The sequence below is a fragment of the Syngnathus leptorhynchus genome, chromosome 18 (assembly GCF_054491065.1).
Source record: "Syngnathus leptorhynchus isolate UIUO chromosome 18, UIUO_Slep, whole genome shotgun sequence".
Classification (NCBI taxonomy): Eukaryota; Metazoa; Chordata; class Actinopteri; order Syngnathiformes; family Syngnathidae; genus Syngnathus; species Syngnathus leptorhynchus.
The window spans coordinates 1,783,394-1,811,170 of record NC_141212.1 but is presented as its reverse complement, the minus strand read 5'-3'; the positions used below and the strand labels follow the sequence as shown (position 1 = coordinate 1,811,170).

The 27,777-nt window shown below is 44.7% G+C and overlaps 9 protein-coding genes across 14 annotated transcripts in view; 5 read left to right on the top strand and 4 right to left on the bottom strand.

The window, feature by feature from the left end:
• tbc1d32 (TBC1 domain family, member 32) overlaps positions 1–15,683 on the bottom strand; it is a 28,926-nt gene extending 13,243 nt beyond the window's left edge. For 2 of the 4 annotated variants that reach the window (XM_085937180.1, XM_085937181.1), the window contains exons 1-27: positions 15,469–15,683; positions 10,448–15,229; positions 10,335–10,371; positions 10,151–10,261; positions 9,544–9,753; positions 8,563–8,753; positions 7,735–7,945; positions 6,199–6,318; positions 5,546–5,610; positions 5,092–5,239; positions 4,849–5,013; positions 4,621–4,777; positions 4,482–4,553; positions 4,293–4,418; positions 4,143–4,221; positions 3,923–4,026; positions 3,775–3,836; positions 3,565–3,697; positions 3,438–3,497; positions 3,034–3,121; positions 2,829–2,966; positions 2,297–2,386; positions 1,775–1,950; positions 1,572–1,699; positions 1,024–1,231; positions 857–936; positions 373–511 (exon numbers count right to left, since the gene is read on the bottom strand). In XM_085937180.1, the coding sequence (XP_085793306.1) occupies positions 373–511; positions 857–936; positions 1,024–1,231; positions 1,572–1,699; positions 1,775–1,950; positions 2,297–2,386; positions 2,829–2,966; positions 3,034–3,121; positions 3,438–3,497; positions 3,565–3,697; positions 3,775–3,836; positions 3,923–4,026; positions 4,143–4,221; positions 4,293–4,418; positions 4,482–4,553; positions 4,621–4,777; positions 4,849–5,013; positions 5,092–5,237 (2,151 nt within the window). In that variant the 5' untranslated portion in view covers positions 5,238–5,239; positions 5,546–5,610; positions 6,199–6,318; ... (5 more) ...; positions 10,448–15,229; positions 15,469–15,683. The remainder of the gene's footprint in view (positions 1–372; positions 512–856; positions 937–1,023; positions 1,232–1,571; positions 1,700–1,774; positions 1,951–2,296; positions 2,387–2,828; positions 2,967–3,033; positions 3,122–3,437; positions 3,498–3,564; positions 3,698–3,774; positions 3,837–3,922; positions 4,027–4,142; positions 4,222–4,292; positions 4,419–4,481; positions 4,554–4,620; positions 4,778–4,848; positions 5,014–5,091; positions 5,240–5,545; positions 5,611–6,198; positions 6,319–7,734; positions 7,946–8,562; positions 8,754–9,543; positions 9,754–10,150; positions 10,262–10,334; positions 10,372–10,447; positions 15,230–15,468) is intronic. The other 2 variants (XM_085937182.1, XM_085937183.1) reach the window with 2 other exon arrangements.
• On the top strand, positions 5,907–7,574 carry hsdl1 (hydroxysteroid dehydrogenase like 1). The gene is made up of 5 exons (XM_085937192.1): positions 5,907–6,355; positions 6,511–6,956; positions 7,021–7,104; positions 7,181–7,318; positions 7,395–7,574. Exons 1-5 carry the CDS (start codon positions 6,136–6,138, stop codon positions 7,458–7,460), a joined length of 954 nt encoding a protein of 317 aa, XP_085793318.1. The 5' UTR covers positions 5,907–6,135; the 3' UTR covers positions 7,461–7,574.
• On the top strand, positions 7,711–9,935 carry LOC147042251 (gap junction Cx32.7 protein-like). 2 transcript variants are annotated; one of them, XM_085937191.1, is made up of 5 exons: positions 7,711–7,965; positions 8,569–8,715; positions 8,890–9,075; positions 9,154–9,255; positions 9,394–9,935. In XM_085937191.1, exons 2-5 carry the CDS (start codon positions 8,587–8,589, stop codon positions 9,838–9,840), a joined length of 864 nt encoding a protein of 287 aa, XP_085793317.1. In that variant the 5' UTR covers positions 7,711–7,965; positions 8,569–8,586; the 3' UTR covers positions 9,841–9,935. The 2 variants fall into 2 exon arrangements, with proteins under 2 accessions (XP_085793317.1, XP_085793316.1); XM_085937190.1 differs by having other exon boundaries at positions 9,154–9,935.
• Positions 10,313–12,248, top strand: gja13.1 (gap junction protein alpha 13.1). Its single transcript, XM_085937194.1, has 2 exons — positions 10,313–10,566; positions 11,033–12,248. The coding sequence occupies exon 2, from the start codon at positions 11,060–11,062 to the stop codon at positions 11,933–11,935; it is 876 nt and encodes a 291-aa protein (XP_085793320.1). The 5' UTR covers positions 10,313–10,566; positions 11,033–11,059; the 3' UTR covers positions 11,936–12,248.
• On the top strand, positions 13,208–15,008 carry LOC147042249 (gap junction Cx32.2 protein-like). Its single transcript, XM_085937195.1, has 2 exons — positions 13,208–13,897; positions 14,057–15,008. Exons 1-2 carry the CDS (start codon positions 13,769–13,771, stop codon positions 14,660–14,662), a joined length of 735 nt encoding a protein of 244 aa, XP_085793321.1. The 5' UTR covers positions 13,208–13,768; the 3' UTR covers positions 14,663–15,008.
• A 319-nt stretch (positions 15,684–16,002) lies between the features above and the next one.
• Positions 16,003–19,386, bottom strand: LOC147042247 (cholesterol 24-hydroxylase-like). Its single transcript, XM_085937189.1, has 15 exons — positions 19,169–19,386; positions 19,025–19,102; positions 18,874–18,955; positions 18,716–18,789; positions 18,558–18,644; positions 18,156–18,294; positions 17,966–18,073; positions 17,721–17,883; positions 17,548–17,613; positions 17,264–17,336; positions 17,092–17,176; positions 16,908–17,018; positions 16,728–16,816; positions 16,572–16,638; positions 16,003–16,493 (listed from the first exon to the last, which is right to left on the bottom strand). The coding sequence occupies exons 1-15, from the start codon at positions 19,315–19,317 to the stop codon at positions 16,341–16,343; spliced, it is 1,524 nt and encodes a 507-aa protein (XP_085793315.1). The 5' UTR covers positions 19,318–19,386; the 3' UTR covers positions 16,003–16,340.
• Positions 19,387–19,674: 288 nt separating this feature from the next.
• On the bottom strand, positions 19,675–21,513 carry ccdc25 (coiled-coil domain containing 25). The gene is made up of 9 exons (XM_085937196.1): positions 21,346–21,513; positions 21,225–21,272; positions 21,115–21,154; positions 20,957–21,008; positions 20,815–20,890; positions 20,643–20,746; positions 20,373–20,575; positions 20,223–20,268; positions 19,675–20,136 (listed from the first exon to the last, which is right to left on the bottom strand). Exons 1-9 carry the CDS (start codon positions 21,368–21,370, stop codon positions 20,107–20,109), a joined length of 624 nt encoding a protein of 207 aa, XP_085793322.1. The 5' UTR covers positions 21,371–21,513; the 3' UTR covers positions 19,675–20,106.
• Positions 21,514–21,881: 368 nt separating this feature from the next.
• On the top strand, positions 21,882–25,192 carry esco2 (establishment of sister chromatid cohesion N-acetyltransferase 2). Its single transcript, XM_085938219.1, has 15 exons — positions 21,882–22,024; positions 22,320–22,382; positions 22,456–22,589; positions 22,659–22,911; positions 22,993–23,176; positions 23,244–23,326; positions 23,425–23,518; positions 23,584–23,656; positions 23,740–23,785; positions 23,857–23,959; positions 24,021–24,152; positions 24,220–24,309; positions 24,378–24,521; positions 24,601–24,785; positions 24,856–25,192. Exons 2-15 carry the CDS (start codon positions 22,330–22,332, stop codon positions 24,986–24,988), a joined length of 1,707 nt encoding a protein of 568 aa, XP_085794345.1. The 5' UTR covers positions 21,882–22,024; positions 22,320–22,329; the 3' UTR covers positions 24,989–25,192.
• A 60-nt stretch (positions 25,193–25,252) lies between these two features.
• Positions 25,253–27,049, bottom strand: pbk (PDZ binding kinase). Of its 2 annotated transcripts, none has more exons than XM_085938220.1 (7): positions 26,962–27,049; positions 26,504–26,641; positions 26,309–26,448; positions 26,069–26,238; positions 25,878–26,007; positions 25,635–25,814; positions 25,253–25,562 (listed from the first exon to the last, which is right to left on the bottom strand). In XM_085938220.1, the coding sequence occupies exons 2-7, from the start codon at positions 26,638–26,640 to the stop codon at positions 25,345–25,347; spliced, it is 975 nt and encodes a 324-aa protein (XP_085794346.1). In that variant the 5' UTR covers position 26,641; positions 26,962–27,049; the 3' UTR covers positions 25,253–25,344. The 2 variants fall into 2 exon arrangements, with proteins under 2 accessions (XP_085794346.1, XP_085794347.1); XM_085938221.1 differs by having other exon boundaries at positions 26,958–27,041.
• Between the last annotated feature and the right edge of the window lie 728 nt (positions 27,050–27,777).

Here is a 27,777-nt window from a genome sequence, read left to right as displayed (position 1 = left end):
TATGCTGGATTTCAAGTCTGGCTGTTGGGTCTTCATTAGTTCAAAATAATCACGCTCCTTAATTAAAGTGCAAAGCAAACACGGGATGCAATTACAAGCGTGAGTAAACAATGGCGCTAAATTAAGTGCAAGCGGTGGTGGGTGTGGGGGGTGAGGTGATGCGCGAAAGGTGTGATCCGAATTAGCATAGCCGGTGACACACTGTGAATACTGAAGAGGACACTAGCACAAAAAAACAATATTAAGAATAGAACCTTATCGGGCTCATTTACTAATTTACTTTGGCTTTCTCTGTCTCCATGTCTGGAATACTTTTTTTTTTTTTTTATTCCCAAATAAATTCCCGCATATTGCTGACATCTTGACGTTTACCTGCAATTTTTTGCTAAAGCGAGAGAACATGTAGGAGACGCAATCCTGCATGGCACCGCTCTGCTGAAGCAGCAGCACGCCCTTGGGGGTGGCCGCAAAGTTTAGCAGGCTATCCAGCAATGTCTCCTCCCACATCAGCCTGTATGGATGGATGGATGGAAAAAATATATATTAGCAGTGCCCGAGTCCAGTTGAGCAAGTTTATACATGCAATAAAGCGCCACGCTTGTCGAGCAATGGCACAGTTCACCTGTTATACTGTCAGCGCAGATGTGTAAGGTGATTTTATGACCGTCGAGCAAGCGTAAATCATCAACGAGATTGTCTTTTAAATGTCAACGGAAGCCCATCTGTCAAAATATTAGGTCTAGCAAATGCAATTAACGAGGTGTATTAAAAAACAAAATCTGCCGGTATAAATGATGATAAAGCGGAATTCAAGAGCAACGCTGTCGGGGGGATGTCGTACGTGCTGCTTTCTTACGTGTGCTGCAATTCCTGCGTGGATGTCGCAGGGTTCTTTCCGGCCACCGGGGTCGGAATCCTTTCAGACAGGGAACTGCTCTGGAAATCATAAAAACAAGCAAGGTGGTAAGGGAGGATTATATTGTCAGTGTCTTGATGAGTTTACGACATAAGTGTCGGTCGGACCTTTCTCCAGGCGGCGGCGGCTGCTTTGTGGAGGCCGTACGCTCGCAGGACCTGCAGGCCCTCGCAAGAGTTGCACATGCGCCCGCACACAAAGACGAAGGCCCCGCACAGAGAACGAAGCGAGCGGGCCTCGTCCTGGCCCGACGCCGAGAGTTCCCGTTCCAGCAGCGTCAGGGTGAAGCGAAGCAGCGCGTGAGCGGTCGTGCTTCTGCGAGTAGAACCGGGAAATGATTTCAGAGTCAATTTGCTATTTTATTAATGGCGTTCTGCTGCATCACGCCATATCTACTCGTGTAAAATTCATGAGGCTGACAAATCGGATGGAAATCACTCCCGCGAGCAAGCGTTTCAACAGGCGGGATGATCCGAGGTCATTAGACGACTCGTCGAAAGCTCAAAAATGGAAAAGCACAAAAACATATCGAATAAGATATCAAATGAACGGTCTTGATGAGGAGTGAGAAACTGTGTGTGTGTTTTTTTTTTTTAAGTTGAAAATCTGTGTACTTTAACAAACAAGTGTTTTGGCAGTATCAAGAAGAACTCACCTCTCACTGTGGCCCACAAGCAGATTCTTGTCATACAAGAAAAGAGCTAACCCTCGGTCTGTGTTGACCATCCTTGCTAGGATGTACGCCACCTGAGGCAGGGTGGCTGCAGGACACTTTAATTTGCTCTGCAAAAAAAAATAAACACAAAGAATTGCCATTGTATTATGACTCAAATGCTAACAAGAGGTATGCTAACATACCTGGCCTCCATTGAGCGCCTGGATGACGGGTGCCATGAGAGTCTGAATGACCGGCGTCTGGTGGAGACACTGGTCAGCGCACTGGGTCCTCTCACACATGGCGGTCAGCGTCGCCATCACCAGGCCGCTCGGGCACAGCGCGTCTGACGAGTAAAAGCAATTGTTCCTATTCCAATCTAATAAAAAAAAAAAAACTATTTTTGATTTGGATTGATTTTTTATTGCCCCATAGGTATTTACATGGTGTTTGCCTATTGCGGCCTTTACCATCCCATGTCACAATATAAACATCACCTAAGAATATGACAGCTGAGAAGGCCCGAGGACAAGGCTATCAGATAAAAGATAGCGCTGAGGAATGTTGGGAAGGACCTTGGTGTTCCCTTACTGGCTGATTGCTTGCAATAATCTGACTTTGTCATTTCAACCTAAAGGCGTGTGTGTGTGTGTGTGTGTGTGTGTGTGTGTGTGTGTGTGTGTGTGTGTGTGTGTGTGTGTGTGTGTGTGTGTGTGTTTGGCCACCTGCGTGTTGGCTGTCGTTACAAAATGGCTGCGGATGTTGGAGCATGATGTTTATGAGAACCACCACCAGGTCCGTCACACTGAGTGGATCTGTAAAGAGGAAATGATCATGTCAGAAATGTTCAGTATGATGAATTACTTTGCACTTTGCCTGAAGGAGTCAAATGAAGTCGACCCGTTACACAACCATGAGCCCGTCGAGGCCACGCAATTTTTACAGCGGGTGGATTGGGCAGACGGTGCATTTTTTAATGATCTGACGCAACCGATTGCTAATCGAGCAATACCTTTAATCAATAATTGTGAATATTATCAGATGAGTCAGAGGTAAAAAATCCTGTGTCAACAGTCTCCACCCTCCCTGGAATCAATAAAAAATAATCAATCTCAAGTCACCGCCTCGATACGGTGAGACAACCTTAACGGCCTCAATAAAGCCACGAGTGCAGACAATGAGTCGTCCGCAATCACGTTATGTTTATTACCGATGATATAAACGAGGTGTGCGTATTCGTTGTTGTGAAGCGTTCACCTTCTCGTGCAGCCACTTTGATGGGAAAGAGTTTCCTGCCGCTGGCGTAGAGGAGGACTTTACCCAAGAAGCACAACGAATGAACGATCACGGCGTACTGCAGCTCCTTGCCGCTATAGACGGCGCTCACGTCCAAATCTGCGACACAGTGAAGAGATGACATCGGTGTCGCCCACATTCATCGCAAATTTTTTTTTGCACTCACCTGAGCTCTGCCGCTCCTCAGGGTGGAGATGTGTGGAACGATGGCAGCATTCCTGGTAAAGGACGCACTGCTGCACAGCGGCTTCCATCTGACAAGATGTCATCCCAAGAAATAATAATGGATGTCTCTTAATAAACACCTGCCCGTCACTTATTTTTCTGTTCAATTTTTTTTTTTTTTTACAGTGCGACTCCATAGCGGGATTACGTCGCCATTTTACTGACAGTTAATTTAGAGGCCGTAAAGCGAGGGCCTCGGCAGTAATCCCCTTTAAAAGGCCGGCGGCGAGCGGGAGGATTAAGGAATCACTTCTGGAATGACAAACTCGCTCGGTGGGACCACCAAAGTGATGCGTTCAAATTTCACAATAATACGATGACAGATCAAAATGACGATTCACTCACCAGACGCTTGTATCTGCTCTGTAGGAGACGGAGAGCCACCGTCCGGCTGTAGGAGCCGTGCTGAGAAACAAAACAAAGCACTTAAAAAATGTAAGATACACACGTAACGTCGAGCGGCGACACGCACCATCCATTTTGTGAACCAGGTGGCTCGGACATCCAGCAGTGCCAGCAGATGAGAGGGCTCCAAGACCTTCTCTGCCGAGTCGCCGCTGAGGGATAGGAGGGAGAAAGTGCTCTCGATGATTTCTTCCATGTACCTGAAGAAGAGCGAGAGGAATGTCGGTCAATCTCCATAATTATTTTTTTTAAAAAGCGAGCAGTGGGGAAAACCCACTTTTCCGGGTGGCGGATCCAGAAAGCGGTCACCTCCTTTTGAAAGTCGTTCATCAGACGCATCTGAGTGAAAGATATTTGACCAGCCTTTATTTTTATTTTGCCTGCAAACGACATTTGAAGATGACAGATTTCTATTATGAGCATACCTGCTTGAGAAGAGTGGCGATTTCGGGTCTGCTGATGTCCAAGCCGGCCGCAGCGCTCGGAAAGCTCAACTTGAGAGACGAAAAAGTGTACTCCGTGCTTTTGGCTGAATGGAAGACATTGAAACCAAAGTTATTAACTTGCAGACCTCGGCTAACCTTTCAGTTTTTAAACGATTGGCGGCAGGATACTTTGGGCTGGGGTGAAAAACCGCAAGCCTACCGAGGCTGGTGTAGATCTCACGGGTGACGTTCAGGGGCGACGAGGAGAAGCTTTTAGCGAAGAACTGAAGAATGTGGTCCTGTAGCGACAAGGTGCCAGATTAAAAATGAATGTTTGTTTATTGGAGAAAAAAAGTAGACGGCGGCGTACACTGAGCTCGGCGTCGGGCTCGCTCAGCGCGGCACAGAGGTTCTGGCGTAGGCGGGCCCAGCCGTCGCAGCTCAGCACATCGGACGGGGGCGCACAACGGAGCACCTGCAGGGCCTCCCTACGAACCTACACAAAAATGACACAAACACATGAAATCAAATCCTAGAAAATAGAGTGCATCTTCTTCACCTCTTTGGGTTGACCTGACTCCAGTTTCTCAGCCAGAGCCTGCAGCTGCTCCTGCTGAATGAAGGCGTAACACTGGGGAAATAGATGGAATCATAAATCGACTTTACATTTTACCACACAAACGAGTCTGCAAAAAAACCTGATTGAAGGAGTCGCCGCTGTCGGAGCATTCGTCGGAGTAGCGACCGTGTTGCATCTCCTCCTCCTTCCTTAGCTGGTCCTCGTGAAATCTTCTGACTAAGCCATCCACGGCCGCAGTCATGGTGGCTCTCAAGCTCTGCGTCATGTTTTGGTACCTGGTGATGACACAACGTGTCAACGTTAGCAGTTTTCTTCCACGTGTGACTACAGCCCGAGTTGGACTCACTGCAGCGACGCTCGGCTGCGGCCGGCAGCCGCGTGGATGAGGACGTCGTGACCTGAGCCGACGGCGTGTTGTTCGTCGTCGCGGGGCAGCTTTCTGATCTCTTCGTCCACCACACACCCCAGGGAGGTCTCCAAGCGCTGACGCAGTGTTTTGACAAAATCATAGCTGGGGAAGACAGAGGTGATGAAAGTGAACCCTTGACTATCAGAGTTGATGTCCACCGCTAGATAGCTCTGAGCTCACTTGTGGAAGTTCTTGTCTGTCTCCTCCAGGTGAAGAAGAATGTCCTCGGCGCTTTGAGGCGAAGGAGCGTTACTTAGTTGCTCGTCGATGCTTCTCAGAAACTGTTTGAGTAGAGCGGACAGCTGCTCCTCATCTTCGCAAGACATCTCTGTTGCAAAAGAGATTGCTCAAACTACTTTCCATATTCCTGTGCAGAGGTGGCAAATCCAGGTCCAGAGAGTAGAAACCCTGCCACAGTTAAGCTCTAGCCACACGTTCTTCGAATCAGCCAGCAGATAAACAAGTAACTAAAACCTCTAGTGAACTCGTTTACCTGCCAGATTTAGCTAAAGCCAAACTGTGGTTTTTACTCTCTGGGGCTGACAACTCTGCTTCTTACGTAGATAAATATTAACTTCAAGAGGCAAAAAATAAAGAGGAAGTCAGGCTAGAAATCCGCCGAGTCCAAACGCACCTTGCGTTCCTTTCACGGATTCTCTTCAAGTCGCTAACGTTGTCAGCCAGCCGCCATCCGCGTCTCTATGGAAACAGCCACCAAACCGCGGTGTATTGTGGGATAGCGTAACGACCATCGTGCTGCGTTCAAATCATCACGAGCATGAGAAAGAGACACGATGCGCGTATCATTCAAGTATCTCAAGTGGAAAGAAAATAGTGAAAAAAAGAAAAGTAGAACTAATTAAGAATAAAGTACGTGTAGTTTTGATACTTAAAAGTCGTTATAAGGACAGAAAATGGCGGTTCGGAAAAATAAATTACGTTTTCCCGGTTTCTCTCATAAGCCTTTGAATGCATCAGTCGTGCTTCCGGCATAACATCACGTGACTCATTGTTTTGCTCCTTCTTCCGGGTTGCATTTAAGGCAAATCTCTGCAGAATTAACCGGCTCTACAACTTACTTTCAAACATGTTCTAATTAATATATTATGTAGCAACATTTGATTAGCATGCCCTAGCACTCATTTAACATTTCGTCGGACAAATACAACGTTGCGTGTATCGACTAACTCTTCGTTTTGCTGCAATTACATTTGAGGGAGCAGCATGGCGGCAGTGGACAGCTTCAATTTGCTTTACAGGGAAATGTCCCAGTCGTGCAGCAGTTACCTAGAGATGCTCGCCTTGGTGGGCGCTCTGTACGCGGCCAGCAAGGCTGTCATCCTGCTCAAGGACTGCTACGTACTGGTCCGGGTGCATTTCCTGCCCAGGATGCTCCCCAGCAGGAAGCTGAGGGAAAGATATGGAGACTGGGCTGTCGTGTATGGTAAGAAATAGCAAAAGACATTTCCACATAGCAATGAAAATAGTTATAGCCAGGTAGAATGCATGGATAACAGCAGGGGGCCAAAAAACTGGTACACCATATGAAGATGGCGTGGCGAATGTAAACAAATATGTGATCCACATGTCTCCCGTCAGGCGCATCGGAACCGGTGGCGCAGGCGTACGCCGAGGAGCTAGCAAGACACGGCCTCAGCATCATCTTCATCACCAACGGCCGCTCCGGCATCGGCGACTTTGCCGCAAATCTCTCTCACACCCACGGCATGGAAACCATCCTGGTCCCCGCCGACCTGGGTTGGGACGAGGCGGCCGGCAAGATGGTCAAGGAAGCGGTGAGGGGCAAAGATGTGGGTCTCCTCGTCAACTGCGTGGACGAGTCGTGCGCATCTCCACGGGAGCTTCTGGAAATCTCTGACCAGAGGCTGATGGAGGCGACGGCCAATAATGTCGTAGGGGCCACGCTGTTGACCAGCTTGGTGCTGCCGGGCATGCTAGAGCGGAGTCGAGGGGCCATAGTCAACATCTCGTCCGGTTCCTGCGGCAGGCCGACGCCTGGGAGAGTGATGCTCAGCGCCGTCACCGTAAGAAGAAACGTTTTGCGCAAAATAATCGAATACGAAATGAAGGTGAATATTTGCTTTCCAGGGCTACTTGGATCATTTCTCTCGAGCTCTCCACCTTGAGTACGGCGCGAGAGGGATCTTTGCCCAAAGTCTGCTTCCGTTTAGGGTCTGTCATACGTGTCCGGATTTCCAAACCTGATGCGATGAATTTGAAAATACAATAAAGCCTGTTTAACGGACAGTTGGCCTCCAGTAAGCAGCGCCCGGCCTCATTCACCGAAGGCTGGTTGACGCCCGCGCCGCAGGTTTACGTTCGCCACGCCATCTCGACCCTCGGCGTGTCCAACCGGACCACCGGCTATTGGCCGCACACACTGCTGGTGGGGACCCCGTGATCGACACGCATCAGTGCCCCGTGTTTGCCATCTGAACGTTGATTGTGTTTTCTTTCCTCAGTACGGACTGATGAGGCGCATCCCGGAGTGTATTTGGGTTTCGGGCTGGCGGGTGTTCATCGGTTAAGAGTGGCTCCTATCACTCCAGAATCATTCCCACTAGCGTTGACCGCGCCATCAACCCTCTTGGATTGTTTGTGCTGACCAAGCAAATTGAATAAATTATTTAAAAAAATAATAATCATCAAAAAGTTCCTCTTTCACGTTTGCTTTTATCATAAGTGACACCGTGTTAAGTAACGTCTTAAGAGCGAGAGTATCTATGATGGGAAATGAATTTTAAGAGAACTTGCACAATCGATCTACTGTACGACATATACAGAGAACGCGACGGTACTCACAAGTATCTTAGGGTCCGCTTGCATGGGGGGAGACCAAACAAAGCATCACAAGCTTCCAGGTATCTGCCGTTCAAAGGTTTGTTGTGATGCGTAGGACGGGACCTTCCTGATAATTCCGCAGCGGAGCAAAGCGACGAGACGACGACGCGCTGACTTTTTCTCCCACCGGGCTGCCGGCGTTCCTCATCTTTTTCATCGTTGGTACGAGGACCTGCGCAGACACTTCGTTAGGTACGCTATCAAATGACTTTTTATTTTGCAGATCAACAAACATAGGCGCTAGAGCCCATCATTACGCCAAAGGTATTTTGCTTTTGATTGAGATTGTTGACGTGAGTACAAATGTATCATGACGAGATCGGTTCCTAATATTTTGACTCACTCGAGGCGCTAATAAGCATAATAGCTTTGATTATAATCTCGCCTTTCGAGGGACTCGACAAGGCTAACAAAAATAGGCAAAATTAATTTGTTTTTTAGAATTAACTTTGTGATTTTGCTGATTGTTGTACGACCATTTTTTCAAATCAAATTCTTTAAATTACTTAAAAGTTAATTGATACTTGTGTGATGGTAAAACTTGGCTCTTAAGTAATTTTTTTTTTTGTTCTTCGTGTGTGTTATCATCCAAGGTTAAGTTCTGGCTCACAAGCAGATAAAGCGTGTGTGTGTGTTTCAAGGATGGATTTAAACATCCTCACCAGCTGTGACTCCACTCAGACATTTTTTTTTTCCTTTCTGTGACCTTCTAAGACTTGTGCCACTGTCCCTAGCATGACTACAAAAATGTAACTCGTAAACAAATCATTTTGTACTTGACTGTTTTACATTTAGGAAGCGTGACGAGCGAAGATGGGCGAATGGGATCTTCTGGGTCGCCTGTTGGACAAAGTGCAGACTCACTCCACCGTCGTGGGCAAAATCTGGCTCACGGTTCTCTTCGTCTTCCGCATCCTGGTCCTGAGCACGGGCGCCGACAGGGTCAGCTCACTCGACCGGACTTGACATTTAGTGTTGCGCTAAAAACAGAAAACAAGTTGAACTTTTTGGAGCAAATATTTGTCTCCTGTGCTTTTCAACACGTCATGTACATATCTGGTGAACATCTCGGAGATGTTTGTTCAAATGAGCGACGCGGGTGTCCCGGGCTCGCAGGTGTGGGGCGACGAGCAGTCGGACTTTGTGTGCAACACCGAACAGCCGGGCTGCGAGAACGTGTGCTACGACAGCGCCTTCCCCATTTCGCACGTGCGCTTTTGGGCCCTGCAGATCATCGCCGTGGCAACGCCCAAGCTGCTCTACCTGGGCTACGTCCTGCACGTCATTCACGTCGAGAAAAAGGTACGATATCACACGAGCAACGGAGAGTGATTGACATCCTCCGTCAGCTTCTCAGTATGACCTTCCCTGTTGGCACAGTTGAAGGAGCGCATGCGGAAGTACGCAGAGCTCGACGACCAGGCCTTGTTGTTCCTTCAGCGGAGCTTCAAGATCCCAAAATACCTCAAGAGTACTGGAAAGGTACCCGACCGATTTGAATCGGAAAAACGGTTTGGATTTGATTTAACAAACTCAAATGAATCGTTACATTTGAACGTATCGTTGAAACATTGTATGTGTCAAAAGCAAATGGAGATCGTTTCTAATCATCTTTCTAAGGTGAGCATCCGCGGATGCCTCCTCCGCGCCTACGTCGTCCACCTGGTGGCCAAGATCGCCATGGAGATGGTATTCGTGGCGGGCCAATATTACATGTACGGCTTGACGCTGGAATCTCGCTACGTGTGCAGGAGTTCGCCGTGCCCCCACCTGGTGGACTGCTTCCTGTCCCGGCCCACCGAGAAGACCGTGATCATCTGGTTCATGCTGGGGGCCGCGCTGCTTTCGCTCGCCCTGTGCTTGGTTGAGCTGCTCTACTTGTGCGTTAAGGCGGCCAAGGAGTGCGCCACCCGGCGGCGGGACTACACAGTCACGCCCGTCACCCCGGCGCCGACCGCCTCTCAGGAGAAGGCGTACATGCTGAGGGACGACGGCATCACACAGAACGGAATCAACATTGACCTGGAGATGACGGGAAAAGGCAACGTGGAGGAAGTGCATATTTGAGCTGTGTGTTCTCACTGGAAAATATAAAATCATAAAAATCATCTGGGAAAAGTGTTATGTTGACATTTCATTGAGAAAATTGTTTTGTGTTGATGTTTGGCGTTGTTCTGATTTGCTTGTTTGATCAATAAAGTTTCAAATTCAATACAGTTCAATGGAAAGCGTTTACAAGCATAATTGATCATCTTGCCAGCAGAACAAATTCAGGAATGATAAATGGATTTGTTTCAAAGCATTTTTGCGCAATACTTGGATTTTTTTCCCCCCCAACATGATTAGATTGTGGATGGTGGCGTTGCTGTGCTCTTACCTGTCAATCATTACTGTGTGGCCCGCCCCCTTTCATCGCCAGTCCAAAGTGAGAAACGGAGGCCGACCAATCATGGTGGAGCACCATCTGGCAAAAGTACTCTGTATTCAACTAGAAGTAGTACAAAAAAAAATTGCTGTCAATCATAAGAATAGAGTACGCTGGTAGAAGTCGAAGGACTCACTCAAGTCTTTGGCTTCACAGGAATAGAAGTACGGAATCTGAAATGCATTTCAGAAAGAAAGTCAAAATCTATTTTTGAGCAGCAGTACATAGAATAGCTATTTTGATAAATACTCGAGTACTGTAGTGAAGAAGTTGTACTTGAGCCTCCTCAGCCTCTACCCCACTCCAAGGTTCAGCTCAGTCAACTCTCAACCTCTGCCGCGGACGGTCCACTCGGCCTCGCTCGTCAGGTAAGATGACAACAGAAATGTTCATTTATAAATTAAAAAAAATACAATAAAATAAAAAATAGTCAGCAGAGTGCTTCAATACTGTTGAAGTTTTGGGTCACGAATGCTGCGTCAGGTTCTTTTTTTGTTTTTTCCATCTCAATTTCATGAACTTCACACAGCTGCTCTTGTTCCCTTCACACACGTACGCTGTTGCGGCAGGTGGGCAAACTTTGTTCGAGTCGCGTTTGAAACAAAATCGTGATTCCAGCTCATGTTAAATATCAAAGAAAGAATTGAAATTCAATTCATGGATTTGTTGTATCGATCCGATATGCGATGCGACAAAATACTCAGCAACTCCGATTTTTATTTCAACATTTTGAAACAAGTGAAATACACAGAATAAGGTTACAAGAGGCCGACCGATTAGTTATCGATTAATCGATGTACGACCGTGTTTTTTGTTGAATATTTTGGAATCCAGATCAGCAAGTAAACATCATCGCCAAAGATGGGAGACTGGGGTTTCTTGTCAACCCTATTGGACAAAGTGCAGTCGCACTCGACCGTCATCGGAAAGATCTGGATGACGGTTCTGTTCCTGTTCCGCATCATGGTCCTGGGCGCCGCCGCCGAGAACGTATGGGGTGACGAGCAGTCCGACTTCATCTGCAACACGAAGCAGCCCGGTTGCGAGAACGTCTGCTACGACTGGGTCTTCCCCATCTCGCACATGCGCTTCTGGGCGCTTCAGATCATCTTTGTGTCGACGCCCACGCTGATCTACCTGGGCCACGCCATGCACATCATCCAACAGGAGAAAAAGATGCGGGACAAGCTGGCCAGCCCCGGCGGGACTCTCCGCCTCAAGTCGCCCAAGTACACTGACGAAAAGGGCAACGTGACCATTAAGGGGAACCTCCTGGGGAGCTACTTGACCCAGCTGCTTTTCAAGATCATCATCGAGGCCGCCTTCATCGTCGGTCAGTACTACTTGTACGGCTTCGTCATGGTGCCCATGTTCCCGTGCTCCAAGAAGCCGTGCCCGTTCACCGTCGAGTGCTACATGTCGCGGCCCACCGAGAAGACCATCTTCATCATCTTCATGCTGGCCGTGGCTTGCGTGTCCCTGCTGCTCAACGTGTTCGAGGTCTTCTACCTGCTGTGCAAACGATGCAAGGACAAGTCCAGGTCCAGGCGGAGGTTCCCCATCAACACCGTCAGGAGCCCAGTCGGGCTTTCCGAGCCCGGGTGGCCCACGGCGGAGGATGCCTTGGAGCAAAATAAGAAGAACCTGAACCTGGACATTGAGATGGAGGGCAACCAGAGTCTGGGGGGCAGCCTGGATGGAGCCAAGGAGGAGAAGCAGCTGTTGGGCGATCACTAGCGAGCATCTTGCGTTTGTTTTGATGGGTTATTCTTGGTATATTTCTTTTGCTTTCAAAATGTACAAATCAAGTGCAGCGAGGTTGTTGTATTTAGATTCATTCTCTGCTCTACGGTTTTGGTCTAAATTATTTCAAAATAGAATAAATATCCACAATGACACCCGAGATGGACTGTGCTTTTCGATTCTGTTATTAAGTTATTGTTTGGTGCATGAAAATATCTGAAATAATCATGATCATGTTGATGATATTGGATATCACTTGTTTTGTATATGCACTGTATGTTTTTAGGAAAATGATTAAAGTTTGATACAAAAACGTTTGCTGAATTTATTATTGCTGAAGAAATGACAAGATGGAGGCTCTAAATTAGTTTACTTGATTAAAATATTTCCTGGATTTAATTGTATCTATATGGATGCATTAGGCTGCATCAACATGCATACATGATACATATTTGATTTTATACATATCTATTTGCATTCATTGGAATTTTTTAACCTAATTAACAATTATATTTCATCTCAGTTTATTCAAAAATATTCATTCATTATGTATATTTATTTTAAAAACAATTCATATATTTCTATTTATGAATTCATTTAGAACAATTGATTTTATTCATTAATATTTTTAATTAAAATAACAATTTGATCATATTTGCCTTTATGTTTATATATACTGTATATAAACATTTGATGACAAAAATTCATGTTTACAAAAATTATATTATTTCTTCCACCAACAATTGCACAGTTAGAATCAATTAGCAGGTTACATTTTCTGACATAATGAAATAATTGCTGACAGCGCTGCAACGCTGCCAGTAAATTCCAGGAGTGGTCGGAGTCATTTCTTTTCTATCTGCAGTTACATCATCACATTTTGGACATCTAAGACCATATAAAACCTTGCATCGGTGTACGTGCAAAATGTGATGACAAGAGGAAAAACATCAACACTGGAGAGCAGTTTGAACTTTAACATCCACCCAAAAGCAATTATTAACCCGCATAATCTTGTCTTTTCCAAGTTACTGTGTGTCACTTCTTTTTTTTTTTAAATCAAACGTGGCAACGTGACCCCCCCACAATATACACAGTTGTGCAACCTGAGCTCAGGTTCAAGGCAGCAAAATCAGCCCCCACCTTTGCTTCGTTTTTTTTTCCTTCGCTTTATTCCAAACAGCATTCAGTGGTTGCACAGTGTACCTGGAGAGCAGCACGAGTCACTCTTCCAATCCAAGGTAAACAATTTTCTTTCATTAAAAGAGAGTATCAGCAGTTACCTGTATTTATATATATATATATATATATGTATGTGTATGTATGTATGTATGTATATATATATATATATATATATATACATTGATTTATAATCTATATATATTCATATGTATATAATATATGTATAACTGTATATTTTTTCTCGACGTATACACTGACCATTGCTGGAACATTCCAGTGTAGTTCAAAATGTAATCAACAACTGAAATTGCTAAATTTTTAAACCAACCGGCCATTTTTTGTGTGTATTTTTGGGTCACATAATCAACGGAAGACTGAGAGCAATTATTTTATAGCAATTTATACCCAAAAGGTTGCGACAGTAAAACTACAAAAACAAAATGAACATTTCAAAAAAGTTGATTTATATTACGTAATGTTTACATTTTTCTCTCTTTTTGTTTTGAAGCTGACAATTTCAGCTCAGTTTTACCATTTCAAGGTGTCCTTCAACCAAAAACTATGCAGTGGCATTGAAATATTGCCAAATAATACCAGGAGTTGTTTTTTTTTTGGTTGAAAGTGTGGTGGTGAATAAAGTTGAAGATGGGCGAGTGGGGCTTTTTGGCGAAGCTGTTGGAAGAGGTGCAGTCGCATTCCACAGTCATCGGGAAGGTGTGGCTCAGCGTGCTCTTTGTCTTCAGAATCATGGTCCTTGGAGCCGGGGCGGAGAAGGTCTCTTTCTTCAATTACTTCTTCCACAATTCGACATTTGCCGATTAGATCCAATGTGAATTTTAAGATTGTTGAAAAAAAAAAAGAGATGCCAAATTTTACAAGGCAGTATCGCACCCTGCAGAACAGGAGTGGAACAATGTTTTGTTCCGTTTCCAGGTGTGGAGCGACGAGCAGTCCAAGATGATTTGCAACACCAATCAGCCGGGCTGCAAAAATGTGTGCTACGATCACGCTTTCCCCATCTCGCACATCCGCTTCTGGGTCCTTCAGATCATCTTCGTTTCCACGCCCACGCTGGTCTACCTGGGCCACGTCATGCACGTCGTCCACAAGGAGAAGAAACTACGGGAGAAACTGAACAGAAGCAACACCTCCATGCTAAAACGTCCCAAGTATTCGGACGACAAAGGCCAGGTGAAGATCAAGGGCAACTTGCTGGGGAACTACATGACGTCCATCATCTTCCGTATTATTCTGGAGCTGGCCTTCATCGTGGGCCAGTACTACCTGTACGGCTTCATCATGGAGCCCCAGATCGTGTGCTCGCGGGCGCCCTGCCCTTTCACGGTGGAGTGCTTCATGTCGCGACCCACCGAGAAGACCATCTTCATCCTCTTCATGCTGGTCATGTCCTGCGTGTCGGTGCTTCTCAACGTGGTGGAGGTCTTCTACCTGGCGTGCTCAACGAATGCCCGGAGGAGAGCCAAAATTGTCACCGGAGCCATACGGGGCCCAATGAACGGCGAAGGATTCCGAGCGTGAGCGAGTGGACAAAATGGCGACTGGCGGAAGAAAATCCCCAGAAGAACTTGAAAACGGCCTCCCAAGGGCAACTTCCAAATATAGAGGTACTTTGTCTTTGATTTTATTTAAAAGTATGTTGTTTTTGATCAGTACCTCAAACATATCTGCTGAGAGTTCAATTCAGGTTAGCTCGTCATGTTCCTTGCTTTTTATTACCACGCTGGTTGGTAAATATTGTTATCTGACTTTTTGAAAGGTGTAAATATTTTGATTGTGGATCAGGTTCTTTTACATTGTATTTTTTGCTTCATCTTTGTGATTTTAATAAAGGTTTATTTGTGTAATTTAATATCGCACACATTTGTGACCTTTTCAAATCTTCAAAGTGTGTTTGGGGTTATTAGAGCGTCAATAGTCTTGGTGCAGATACATTTGGGAGCTACAGGACTTGTAAATGAACATAGGGGAACTTTTCAAACCTAAAAAACTTGATAGTTTAAACATTTGCTCATTGGTAACAAATTGACTGTACCTTGACGTCTCTGGGCACATTGAGCTCGAATACAGGGTCCAGAACACTGGGACCTTTCAACAAAACAAAAATGGCGATGTTACAACATGAAATAATAATGATGATAACGAAAACAAAAAATAAGAACCTTACCATCTTAGAAACCTTTCATATATACATATATGTTGTCGTTTTTGTACTTGAAACAATTAGGGAATGTCCAGAGAACACAAAATAAGTACATAAAATAAAATGTATGAAAATACAATCATAATTTGACGTTAATTGAGGTGAGCGGATGAAACGCCCTTACTTTTTCCTCGGTGGTTGTCAAGTGTAGATACTTTTCTTGAAGTCGGCGCAGTAGGTAAGCGAGGTCAAAAACAAATAAAATAAACCAAAACAAGAAAAATATGAGTGGTCGGAGTGAAAAGAAAAGACAAAAAAGACATTTAAATCGACAAAACCGGCGTTTGCCGGCGTTTAGCTAAGAGAGCGGGAATATGTGACCTTATGACGTCATATTGATGCGACACTCACCCGCCAGTTTGTCTCCAGGGTGTGATTTTATTTTTTTGGACATGGAATTAGCGCTGGTGTAGGAAATTAGCTCAATCATATACCTTATAATAATAATAATATAATAAATTATTGATTAGATTGGGTTCATTTCAAGTTGGGTTGCCAAACACTGACGTCAAGTGGCCATTCTGAGTAACTGCATGAACTGAAACGCTCCCAACGTACTTCATGGACCATCATGAATTAGGTTCAGAGATCGTGATTACCTCTTTCTACAGCAGGCATAAAGGAATAATGCAATGAACGCAAATAAAATCACATTCGATTACATTGAAATGCATTTATTGCAACTGAATACAGATAAAAAATGATCATGCTTAATAAATCAAGTGTATTCATATTTCATGAATAGTGCAATATTGATTATGTTCACAATAGTGATCAAAAAAGTGTAATGCATTCCACTGGATTCATAATCAACTCAAAAATGTCACTAAAGTGCATTTGTTGGCTTTCAGCGTTTCTGATTGGACGGCAGTGAAGTTCAAAGTTTGTCAAATAACGAAGATATATTTGGCGTAGCTAAAGACTCCAGCGGCATATGGCTATCAATGAAGAATACTTTCGAAAGGGGGTTGGATGTGATGCCGCCATTTTGTGCATTCACTGCCCACAGTGCTTCCTGTGCGTGACGGCGCACACCACGCCACCTTTGGGCCGCAACGAGCCCAGGTCGCGGATGTCCAAGCTCTGGCCCGGTATCAGGGCGAAGTCGAACCTCTGCAGCAACTTGGCCATCACCACTTTGGCTTCCATCTGTTGACAAAATACAAAGTACTCATTGCATTCCTTGCTAATGTCTAATTTTAATCTTCTAATTTGTTGTTTAATCACCTGAGCAAAGTTCTGACCCAGGCAGGAACGCGGGCCGAGAGAAAAGGGGTAGTAGCAGTAATAAGGTCTTGTGTGAAAAAAAAAAAAAAAAAAAAATCAAATATGTAAATATCAATAACAAAGGTTGAGAAGAGAAATAAGGATTACAATCCTTACTTGGGAGCATCCGGATGAAAGCGATCTGGGTTAAATTCCAGAGGATTGTCAAAGAACCTTTCCAGTCTGCCGGACACGTACGAGCTGAACTGAATAACACACACAAAACAAAAAACTCTTCACTCATCCTTGCCTTACTTTTTTTTCCCGCCCCCTCCACAATCAACTTGAACGCCTTACGATACAGACGATTCCGGCCGGAACGGGGATGTCGTCGATGATGATGTCATTGATGAGCTCACGGGACGTTCCTGGAGCTGTTGGGTAAATCCTCAAAGTCTCTTTTAAAACCTTCAAATGTAGAAGAACACATTTAAAGCGACATATTTTTCAATTTCGATGCTATATTATCTTCTCAATCCACCTGTGAGAGGTAAACAAGTTTCCCGAGATCGTCGTAGCTAATTTCTCGCTTCATCCCGATGACATCGTCCACCTCCTTCTGAGCTCTATGAAACAAAGCAAAATTAAAAAAATGAAATAAAAAAACAAGTGGAGTCAATTTTGTTGTTTTTTTTAGCGTTCTTGTTTTGCACTTTTCCATGATGTGCGGATGTCTGGCGAGCTCCATGACGCAAAATGCCAGCTGGTTCGCTGTGGTTTCCTGTCCTGGTCATGAAAAAAAATCAATCATTATTAACAAAATGAGCAATTAATGAACAATATTTCTAAAAATGCTAACAATCCTCGGGGAAAAAAGACTTGCAAGCATGTGATCCGAGTTTCATGTCACTAATTCGGGAGGGAATGCAGTTCAAAAGAATCACCATGGCAACAATAACAGCCCACATGACTTGAATCGGATTAGATAAATTCTCACCGGCGATGAAGAAGGTCACAAAATTGTCCAGCATGAACTCTTCGTCTTCTTTGGTCATGCTTTCCTCTGAAATTATGTTTTTAGAAAAAGAGGAGAAAACGGAATGAGATTATTTTTCAAAATTGTTTATTATAAAAAACGTTTTCGTTCGCCTCAACCACGTCAACGCAAACCTTTTCCGGCCGACTTGATGATCTGCGTGAGGATGTCTTTGGGCACCTCGCTGCCTCTCTGGATGTCCATCTTCCTGTTGTGGATCCACTCGGCGCCGGTGGAACGTAGCAGCTTGCACGCGGCGCGCACTTCCTCCACCAAGGCCCAGTTTTTGGGAAAGAACTGAAAGAAAAAGGGAATAGAAATTGGAAAAGCAAGCACAAATTCAATTCTTCCCATTTTTGGACTGAAACTAAACGTGTACCTGAAAAAGGACGTTGCGTATGTTATAGACCATCCCTTGGAGGCACGTCTCGATGGCCTTGGGGAAAGGCGTGTCCTCCAGGAGCTCTAAATCCATGCCGAACGCCACCTCAACAGACAAACCTCGACATTTACAAATGACCTTTAAAGATTTTTTGTCGTTTTGTTTCGCTCCAAGTGATGTAACCAACCTTGACGATGACATCCAAGGTGACTCGGTTGAGTAGCTCCAGCATGCGGGCCTCTGACTTTTTATCGGCCACGTCGGAGAGTTTCGTCATCAACTTCTCGGCTCGCTCGTTGAACGTACCCGTTAGGCTCCTCAAGTACCTGTACGTGTATTTTGGGGGCATGAATGAATCGACATATGTGTGCTTTTGTTCTACAATCATCAAGACGTGACCATGACGTGCGGTGGGTTAACCTGTTTGATTGGATTCTTCTGTGGTTGTTTGTGTAAATGACTATACCACACCCTACTTTATGTAATACTTGGGCAATAATAATAAAAAATAAACAGCATTGGTTATTGATTGACCGTTTGCGAGAGCACAGATTAGGTTGGTGCAAAAAAAAAACAAAAAAAAACTCACAAGCTGCTAAAAGCGGGGTCAATGATCCGTCGTTGTTTATACCACTGGTCATGGTCCCTCGCTGTTACCAGCCCATTTCCCAAAAACCTGCAAAAGTACACATATATAAAGAATATGCGGTACTATTTTATCTATCTGGGTCTGGCTCCACAATTCACCTTTGACCAAACAAGCTGAAGAGTCGCCTGTGGAGGAACAGGTCTTTGGGATACTTGGTGGACATCAAGATCTCCTGAATGCATCAATTGAGAAAAATAGTTATGTGTGCAAAAAGGGATTAGATGGATAAATTTCAATCATACAAATTTGACTGTACCTTGACTGTTTCTGGGCAGGTAACAAAGACAACGACGTGATGCAGCACATTGATCCTGCACACTGGTCCATAACGCTCGGCCCTTTCAACATAATATTATTAATGGTACTGTCAATATTGACAACATTTATTATTATCATAATAAGTTTACCATTCCAGATATAAGTCGTGTGTCAAAGTGTCGTTTTTGTTTGTCCTCGTCATAAGTTGATAATGCCCGAAGAGAAAGCTTCAAAATAATAAACTTATTAGAGGTGAACTGCAGCAAAGTTATTATTATTATTATTATTTTTACCTTTCCCTCGGTGGTCCAGGTATGTGATCATACTTCAGGTGCAAATACTTGACGTAGGCGCAGAGGCAGAGGAATGCGAAAAACAACACAAATAATAGTAAACCGGCCATATGCCAGGCCAGGGTGACAAAAAACGGTAAAAGAGCCATTTTTTAAAAAAAATATTTAAAACTCGTCCGTGCGTATAAGGTTCGTCGGTGTTTCTGCAGGGAGAACTCCGCTCTGACGTCATAATGGTGCGCCTGTCACAGCGAGTTTTTTAATCTCCCGTTTTGTTTTGAACAGTCATCTTGCTCAAATGCGAAAATTAATTTAAATTCTTTTCAGTGAAAATGCGGGCACTGGAATAGCATTAAATTCTCAAAATATATTATTTGAACAAATAGTTAAATTAAGCTCAAAATGACTGACTCAATGTCGCCCGGCATGTATATAGGCAAACACTGCAACCCAGTGGACACAATTAGTAACTGCAATAACATAACGAATAAAGGCCAGACAGTGTATGTATAATATATTTAATTAAAAATGTATTGGATGGGATGATATTAATGATACCAACATATATTGTGATTCTCAAAATAAAAACATCTTCCATGCTGATGAGCTGTGAAAATGGATCAAATGTATTTGAAACAAGATGCATGAAAATCAAATTCATATATTGTCAAACAGCCCTGTAAACACTTGACATGCAAAAAGGAAAACAAAAAAGGTGCAACCGCTCGGTCAGAGCATCATTCAAAATGGCCCGAACAGTCTTACGTCCCCCTTAAAATGATCCTCTGCTCGTCCTGTGGAGCTTTAACAGCGTCCACCCTCCAGGACTCAGCGGCCATGTTAGTTTGGGTCAGGCTTGTCATTGCTCTGTTAATATCCCTTGTGTGATATTTTTTTTTACATCTCGTTTTGTCGCGCTGTCGTTACTGACGTCCTCCTCACATGAAGTCATCGGAATCATTCCCTTCCTGCCCGGGGATGGATTTTCACATATTAGCCTTACTGAAGTGTCCAAGCCCATTAGCGTGCGTAGCGAGTCAGCATGTACGCTCACCTCGTTGGTTTGCATGTTTTCGTTCTTCATCAGCGAAGTGTAGCACCTGCCCGAGAAAAAAACGACAAGATGCGGCAAAAAAGGCAAAGGTTGAAATAGAAAAATATTTGGAGGGTGAGGAAAAAAAAATGACAGGGCATGTCGACTGACTTGAGCTCGTCCATCTCCTTCTTCTTCTTCTGCTCTTCCTTCTCGCGTTTCTTCTGATCCTGCAGCTGAGCTTTCTTCTCATTGCGCTCCTCACGGTCCCTCGACTCCTTCTCGGCCGCTAAATCCGGGTAGCGCTCATCTTTGGTCTTCTCCAGCCGATTCACAATCTCGTTGACTTTCTTCTCCACCGTCACCGTCTTTACCTGAAGCGACAAAACTAGGAATCAGAATGAGGGGGGGGGGGGCGACGATCTCCCACCATCGCTCTACCTCTTTTTGTCGATGGAACCCGATCTGTCCTACGTCCATGTCCCCCGTTTTCTTCAGGTTGGCCCACGGCGTGTAAACCACACCGATGTTGTTCATTTTACAGCCTGTTAGGTGAAACAAAAAAATGCATGACGACCACTAAATCTATTCCTATTTTTTATCACTGTCAGACCTTGAATGCTGTTGTTTTTCACCAGTTGCGCACAGTCAATCAACACCTCTGGAGGAATATCATTAATAGTCACTCCCTAGAACAGGCAAAGCAAAATATGTAACAATGTAAAAAAAAAAGACAAATAATGTCAACTGTTTACCTTTGGTAATCGGAGATAAACGTGAGCCGAGGACAGTTTATCCACATGAAACCTGTGAGAAAATGAAAACTTTTAATCCTTTTAGCAAAAAAAGTCCCCCATATAATTTCAATGGATAAAATGCATTTATTCAATATCAGATTATTATGCTTACTCACCAGATGTCTTCAGGCCAACCGTACTTGATCAGATCTTCGTCTGGAGGTAACGTAATCAATGAAGTGAACATTCAACAATACATGCATAACTTTTGTATCGATAAACTTACTTTCATATTTGTCTTTTCCCATGTAAATGGTGTAGGGAGGCTCCACTACTAAAATGAGAACAGAGACAGCAAACTATGAGCACAATCTCATGGTGCTAGTAGCTAACAAGCACAAACTCACCAGCACTTGTGAAATAAAAGACCATTTTGTAAGATATGTTTAAAGAGGTGAAAGAATAAAATATGGACGTGTGGCCAACAAAATCGTTGGTTTAAAAAGCCAAGTATTTTGTGACTGACTTGCTGTCACTTTGCGCACGGGGAAGGTTGAACCCGGAAGTTGTTATCTGGCAAGGCAGCGGAAGCATATTCTACCTTGCCCTCCAAAATAAAAACTAATAGGAATGGTTTAAGATTATTTTTTTTTCACGCATATTTCAAAGTTTATTCGTCTAAGATTTTATTAACCTCGGAAGATATCTGACAAGGTCTCAAAAGCTGTTTCTAACAGTAAAAATTATACGTTACATATGACACTTCTGGATTGTTGTTTCGTCTCTTTTTAGGTATATTTTTTGGCACATTTTTAAAACGTTAAAAATGAGATTCATAATAAAGGCACAAGAGTTTAGTAGTTGGCGTTTTTAATGTTTAATATGTGAACGAACTCATCGACAGTAAGTGTTTTATTGTGGTAATTCCCGTGAATTTCCGCTTCCGTTACAGGATAGCGCGCGCCTTTGAAAACACGGAGGAAACGCGGTCGAGGAGGAAAAACTAGTGCTTACATTTCTCTTATTTTACCGCATTTATATCATTAAAAGTGCGCTGAAGTCATCGACAATCAAAACAATTTTTAAGTAAGCAATCCTACGTATGTTTCGTCTTTTGTTATCGTCGTGTTTTAATACGATAGCTTATTTCAAAGCGCTTGGGGGGGGGCATTTGTTCGAAGGATTTGTGCCCTGATAAATGTCAAATGTGAGCGCTAATCTCTTCTTTTTTTTTTTTATGAAATCAAATCTATTATAGTTCCAAACTCTCTACGTTCTATTTAATTTTTATCCAGTATTCCCGCCAATCGTCGTTAACTTTTGTATGGAACTAAATTAGGTATTGTTGTTCTCCATAATCATCACATTTGTCCATATGCAGGAAAAAAAAAATGATGCTCCTAAACACTCGGAAGAGAAAGCTCTCCTCCGTGAACTCGGACAGGTGAGCATTTTCAAAGCGTTTTGTGGACATGCACAGTTTGTATTGAATTTCATCCACTTGGTTGTCCTGGCAGTCACCCGGCCAAGATGAGTGAGAAGGAGGCATCGCCCCTCAAGCAAAGATCTCCCAGGAAGAAGCCAGACGAGAATGGGAGTTTGTGCAAAGAACATTCCCCATCGCCAAGGAGGTCTCCTCGAAAAGCAGCAGGTATCCATGTGTTGAAGGAAGGAAGAACTTCAGACTTTTAACAACTGTTTCATCCGTGCTTCTCCTTAGACCTTCCGGTCAAGCTGGCAACGATGACGAGCTCCTTCTACGGGCCGAAAAAGAGTGTTTATCTCACGCCTCTCGAAAGGAAGGCAGTGAAGGAATCGCTTCCCGTTCCTCCTCCGAGCCAGGCCAAAAAGATGGAGAAGACAAAGCAGACCAAGGTGGCGAAAGGCAAGCAGGTCAATGTGGCGACAGTAAGTTTCAGAAGCTACAGTGAGAAACCCAAGACCATCAGGCTGTCCAAGATGAATGGGAGCAGGTCGGTGCAGGATGCCAACTTTAATCAATTCGTAGCACCCTAAATTGTGCTACTTATGGATTTATTTATTTTTTACTTCAGCAATGCTAACAAGAAGGCCCCCGAGTCCAAGAAGACCATCACCGTCAGTTACACAAAGAAGCCCAAACCCAAGCTTTTGGTGGGCGCTGCCTTCTTCAGCACAGGCAAGAAGCATTCCTCAATGTTCAAGAAGGCGTCCAAAGGCCAAAGTCACAAATCCAAAAGTCAGATGAATCCCGTGAAGGTAAGGATGAGATGAAGTTTGATTTCAAACAAGACCTGTTGACTTTTGTTGTTGTTGTGATCCTTAGATTGCCGTTCAGCCCGTGGAGGCGCCCAGGAGAAAGTTTGACCCGAAGGAATTTGAGGAACGTGACAGCAACTTTCCAGCCAGGTGCTCACTTGACTTTTAGTTGCATTAATCATTTTCAGACCTTTCGTGCGGTCACCAAAATATTAGGAACTATTCCTGATTCCAATTTTGTTCCTCAGTCCTCCTAAAGCCATGGCTGAAAATGACCAAATCACAAAGGAACTAAAAATTGTGCTGACAAGGATTCCGATTCAGGCATCCTTTCTTTCTCAGGTAGCTTAGCTTAGCTTAGCATTCAATATGTCCACATCTGTTTGACAAAAACTTGTCTGGACCAGGATGGCAGCTCCAAACCTATCTGTGATCTCGGAGACACCAGTCCCAGCGGTCCTGCCTCCACACCGTCCAAAGGTCGAATACTTCCAGGGTTCCTTCAAGAAGCTCCCGTAAATCCATTTTCTTGATTTTAACAAAAGGGTTTTTGCCTCATCCAGAACGTGCGGCGGCTGTGTATCCCATCTTTGGATCCGCTTCCAAACGGTGAGCCATTTTTTTTTTTTTTTCTCCTTTTAAACTTTTTGGGGGGGATAATCCAACAATGTGTCTTGAAGTTCTAAGAGCTCCTCCGCTGGCACATCTCAGCCGTCACCGTCCACCAAAGAGCGTCCCACCCGCAGGAGGAAGGAGAAGCACGACGCCGACCAGCTCATCATCGTACGTTGACTCTTTTTGAGTGTTTTTTTTTTTTTTTTTTTAAACTACGTTTTCCCGGCAGGACGCAGGCCAGAAGCAATTTGGCGCCGCCGTGTGCGGCTCATGCGGGATGGTGTACAGCGCAGACAACCCAGAGGACAACTTCCAACACAAACAGTTCCACCAGTGCCTCCTGGATGCCATCAAGTTTGTGGTGAGGATCTCATAGAAGAACATCTGTGGAAGAAACTCTTCTCAAGACTTTTTTTTTTCCCCCCCAGGGTTGGAAGAAGGAAAGGGTGGTGGGCGAGTTCTGGGATGGAAAGATCATCCTGGTCATGCCAGACGATCCCAAGTATGCGGTCAAAAAGGTACGAGCTTGAAGGACTTTGCCGCCATTTTTTGGATATAGTGACAGTTTTGGTATATTTTAACAAAGGCGGAGGAGGTGCGTCGCATCGCAGACAACGAATTGGGTTTCCAGCAGATGACCTTGAGCAGACCCTCGCAGGCCAAGACTTACTTGTTCGTCAACGCCGATCGGATGGTGGTGGGCTGTCTGGTGGCAGAACCCATACGGAAGGTCAACATCAGGGAACCAGCAAAATGACCAAGTTTTTTTCCAGGACCTCGTTTGGTGAGGAACTTCTTGTGTCCCGTAGGCCTTCCGAGTGCTGGAGCAGCCCGATCAGTGCAAAGACATGACCAAGGATGACTTCATGGACCGGCACCGGGCGTGGTGCTGCTCCACCGTGCCGGAGAAGGCGCTGTGCGGAGTCAGTCGGATTTGGGTCTTCAGCCTGGCCCGGCACCGGGGCGTCGCCGGCCGCATGCTGGACACCGTCAGGTAGGCGGCCATTTTGGGATCCCGCTCACAACATGGGGTGGTGGTGATGTTATTGCGTAATCTGTTCCAGGAGCACCTTCATGTACGGCAGTCACCTGACGAAAAACGAAATCGCCTTCTCTGACCCGACGCCGGACGGCAAACAGTTTGCGACGGCGTACTGCGGCACGCCCACGTTCCTCGTCTACAACTTTATCGCCTAAAGTGACCCGAGCGAACGTTAATTTTTTACTGTGAATGACTCCGGTTTTGAGAGAGTCTGTTTGATCAGTGAGTTTTTTTTTTTTATTTTAGCTCAGGGTTGAGTGTTGTATATTTGCTGCAGGTTTTTATTTTTTTGCAGATGTTTATATAGAAGAGAGAGAGAGAATCTATGTTGTAAGTTGGAATAAAGTTATTTTAATTCGCCAGACTTGATTTCTTGTGAAAAAAATGGAAAAAAAAAAAATGGCTTTGAGAATATAAAAGTCGATCGAAACGTATCCGAGTTTAATGTCTACAGGAATAATATCAAAGCGGCATAAATATTTACAAGTGACATCATCAGGACACTCCAACCTCACAGGCTGCTCTTGTTTTGCTCAAGCGCGTTGTCCTCCAGCGCCCGTACGATCTGTGTCGCCGAGGGTCTCTTCTTGGGGTCCTCCTCGGTGCACACGTAGAAGAGCTCCAGCATCTTCTTGTAGGACTCGCCCAGCTCTTGGCCGTCCAGCGGCGGCCGCGTGCCCAGCCGGGCGTAGTAGGCGTCTTCGTCGAAGCTGTCCTCCATCGACTCGTCTGGAAAAAAAAAAACGAAGCGCTGTGAGTGGGTTGCTTCACCTTACCGTTCATCTTCCCACATGGTCTCACCTTCATCTGTCTCCTCGTCATCTTCCGGCATATCCACGTGAGGCATGGCCAGGGTCATCATCTCCCACAGGGTCAGGCCGTAGGCGAAGATGTCGGCCTTGTCTGTGATCTCGCCCCCCTCCAAGGCCTCCTTGGGGTTCCAGGGCTCCGTGCCGATGTACTCCGCCTCGGGGTCCGACGCTGACCCGAAAACACAAGTCTCTTTGTGCCCCATCCGATGAAGGAGCGTATGGTGCGGCCTACCTGTCATGTTCTCATCCAGCTGCAGGGACACGCCCACGTCGCAGATCTTGACGGCATCAAAGTTACCCTTGATGACCACGTTGCAAGACTTGATGTCGCCGTGCAGCAGTTGTTTTTCGTTGTGAAGATACTGCACAAAGAGAGATTGGATCAGAATCGCACCATTTCCACCAGTCAGCGTGTTTTTAAACCTGCAGTCCACGGGCCACGTGAAGCGCCACTATTTCAACGTCGGCGGCAGGAAAGGCCAGAAGACCGTCTTTCCTTCGCTTCTCGATGAGATCGTTGAGCGACCGCTCGCCTCCGAACTCCATGGCCAGACACTCGGAGCCGTCTTTAGCCGTGGCCAGCGCACGGAAACCTGCGAGTTGAACATTCGGTCAGGACATTTTGCGACGGCACGGTTTTAACGAAAAGGCCCAGACTCTCACCGACAATGTTGGGATGGTCGATTCCCTTGAGGACCTTTGCCTCCTCCTTTAAACGCTTCAGGTAGACTTCAGCCTGTTTGCTGGCACATTTGCTGTTGATCTTCTTGATGGCCCAGGGTGACGCGTTGAACTTTCCCACTCTGGAATCAAATGGAATTTAATTCCAGAGCCAATTTATGTTAAGAAGGTTGTCACCTGTCCATCAGGTAGACGCTGACTCCTGTCCCACAGCCGAGCTTCTTCATGAACGGCGAAGCCGGGATGTTGATGGGACTTCCTCCGCTTGCAAAGCTCCTGATTCTGGACATCTGAGGGGTGGTGAATCCAGCCATGCTGTTGAATCAAAACAGATCATTTACTCGGATTTACATCCATTTTTTTTTTCATTTTCTGTTGCACTTAGCCCTCAGAGTCGATTGATGATTGCATGTTTGAATTCTTACTGTTTTGTGCATTTCAACTTGCATTCATGTGATTAGAACAAACAAAATATGCATGTGACGAAAACAATACAAAACCTAGCAGACGTCATCGACAATGAACGATGAAAAAAAATGGCGACAAGTCCAAGTCACCGTTGGTACAGCGAGGTGGCATTTGAGTGTGTATTGTTCAAAATTGTTGTTTTAGTAAATAAACGCAATATTACCTACTTTTCACAGTGAACCAGAACCAAGGGAGTGAAAATGATGGCGCCGAACTTTTGAAATATTTACGTAATAACGGAAGTTGACGGAAGCCTCAGAGGGACCAATAGCACGGTTCTCTTCTTCATTTAATTTTTACTTTTTAAATTTAATGAGGGTCGAAAAAAGTCCACAACCTATGTATACTTTAAAATATAAATATTTGCATCACAATTTGTATGTTTATGAGAATATACAATCCTGTAATCCTCTTGTGTTGGTGTAGTTGCCATACAAAAGATTTCCACCAGAGGTCAGTAACGTTGCAAAAACTGTACATGCTTTGTTTTCTACGACGTGATGCGGATCAAAAACAAATCCAAACAAAAACATTCTCCATCACAAATCAACTTGGAAAATGAACTTATTGTCTGGCCAAAAGTCATTTATTATTTCATTAACTCTGTAAAAGCCCAACAATGGAACTAGGCTTGTGTTTTTATGATGTTATTCTTCAGACTAGTGTTTTGTTTTCTTTTTATGACTTGGCAGTCATAATAGTTGGAATGATTTGTTGTTTCTGAGTTGCACTGGAGAACAACACTGTCAGCAATCACTGACAATCTTAAATGATCAACGCAATAAGCACAGTGTGATCTTTTCATTTGTCTGCAGGTTCTCCTTCACACAGCGCAGCTTGTCCCCCCCATCTTCTGACCTTTGACCTTGACAGAACTCTTCCTTTGAGGCTAAGGAGCAGGAATGCGACAACAGGCTCTGGATGGGGAAGACTGTTGCTCTCTGGTTTTTCCTCGCCATTCCTCTAAAGGGGAAATGAGCTCA

What these genes read in the sequence shown, in the direction of transcription:
- hsdl1 (XM_085937192.1), top strand. Translation starts at nt 6,136, where the DNA reads ATGGCGGCAGTGGACAGCTTCAATTTGCTTTACAGGGAAATGTCCCAG. An exon ending in AGACTGGGCTGTCGTGTATG is followed by an intron (nt 6,356 to 6,510) that starts GTAAGAAATAGC and finishes GTCTCCCGTCAG; the next exon opens with GCGCATCGGAACCGGTGGCG. An exon ending in TGATGCTCAGCGCCGTCACC is followed by an intron (nt 6,957 to 7,020) that starts GTAAGAAGAAAC and finishes TTTGCTTTCCAG; the next exon opens with GGCTACTTGGATCATTTCTC.
- LOC147042251 (XM_085937190.1), top strand. Translation starts at nt 8,587, where the DNA reads ATGGGCGAATGGGATCTTCTGGGTCGCCTGTTGGACAAAGTGCAGACT. An exon ending in TGAGCACGGGCGCCGACAGG is followed by an intron (nt 8,716 to 8,889) that starts GTCAGCTCACTC and finishes CCGGGCTCGCAG; the next exon opens with GTGTGGGGCGACGAGCAGTC. An exon ending in TCATTCACGTCGAGAAAAAG is followed by an intron (nt 9,076 to 9,153) that starts GTACGATATCAC and finishes CTGTTGGCACAG; the next exon opens with TTGAAGGAGCGCATGCGGAA.
- gja13.1 (XM_085937194.1), top strand. Translation starts at nt 11,060, where the DNA reads ATGGGAGACTGGGGTTTCTTGTCAACCCTATTGGACAAAGTGCAGTCG.
- LOC147042249 (XM_085937195.1), top strand. Translation starts at nt 13,769, where the DNA reads ATGGGCGAGTGGGGCTTTTTGGCGAAGCTGTTGGAAGAGGTGCAGTCG. An exon ending in TTGGAGCCGGGGCGGAGAAG is followed by an intron (nt 13,898 to 14,056) that starts GTCTCTTTCTTC and finishes TTCCGTTTCCAG; the next exon opens with GTGTGGAGCGACGAGCAGTC.
- LOC147042247 (XM_085937189.1), bottom strand. Translation starts at nt 19,317, where the DNA reads ATGGCTCTTTTACCGTTTTTTGTCACCCTGGCCTGGCATATGGCCGGT. An exon ending in TTCAGCTTGTTTGGTCAAAG is followed by an intron (nt 18,645 to 18,715) that starts GTGAATTGTGGA and finishes GTACTTTTGCAG; the next exon opens with GTTTTTGGGAAATGGGCTGG. An exon ending in CCTTGGATGTCATCGTCAAG is followed by an intron (nt 18,074 to 18,155) that starts GTTGGTTACATC and finishes TTGTCTGTTGAG; the next exon opens with GTGGCGTTCGGCATGGATTT.
- ccdc25 (XM_085937196.1), bottom strand. Translation starts at nt 21,370, where the DNA reads ATGGTCTTTTATTTCACAAGTGCTG. An exon ending in TTTATCTCCGATTACCAAAG is followed by an intron (nt 20,891 to 20,956) that starts GTAAACAGTTGA and finishes TGCCTGTTCTAG; the next exon opens with GGAGTGACTATTAATGATAT. An exon ending in AAAACATGCAAACCAACGAG is followed by an intron (nt 20,137 to 20,222) that starts GTGAGCGTACAT and finishes ATCCCCGGGCAG; the next exon opens with GAAGGGAATGATTCCGATGA.
- esco2 (XM_085938219.1), top strand. Translation starts at nt 22,330, where the DNA reads ATGATGCTCCTAAACACTCGGAAGAGAAAGCTCTCCTCCGTGAACTCG. An exon ending in TCCAAGATGAATGGGAGCAG is followed by an intron (nt 22,912 to 22,992) that starts GTCGGTGCAGGA and finishes TTTTTACTTCAG; the next exon opens with CAATGCTAACAAGAAGGCCC. An exon ending in CGCATGCTGGACACCGTCAG is followed by an intron (nt 24,786 to 24,855) that starts GTAGGCGGCCAT and finishes AATCTGTTCCAG; the next exon opens with GAGCACCTTCATGTACGGCA.
- pbk (XM_085938220.1), bottom strand. Translation starts at nt 26,640, where the DNA reads ATGGCTGGATTCACCACCCCTCAGATGTCCAGAATCAGGAGCTTTGCA. An exon ending in AGCGTCTACCTGATGGACAG is followed by an intron (nt 26,449 to 26,503) that starts GTGACAACCTTC and finishes ATTTGATTCCAG; the next exon opens with AGTGGGAAAGTTCAACGCGT. An exon ending in ACGTGGCCCGTGGACTGCAG is followed by an intron (nt 26,008 to 26,068) that starts GTTTAAAAACAC and finishes CTCTTTGTGCAG; the next exon opens with TATCTTCACAACGAAAAACA.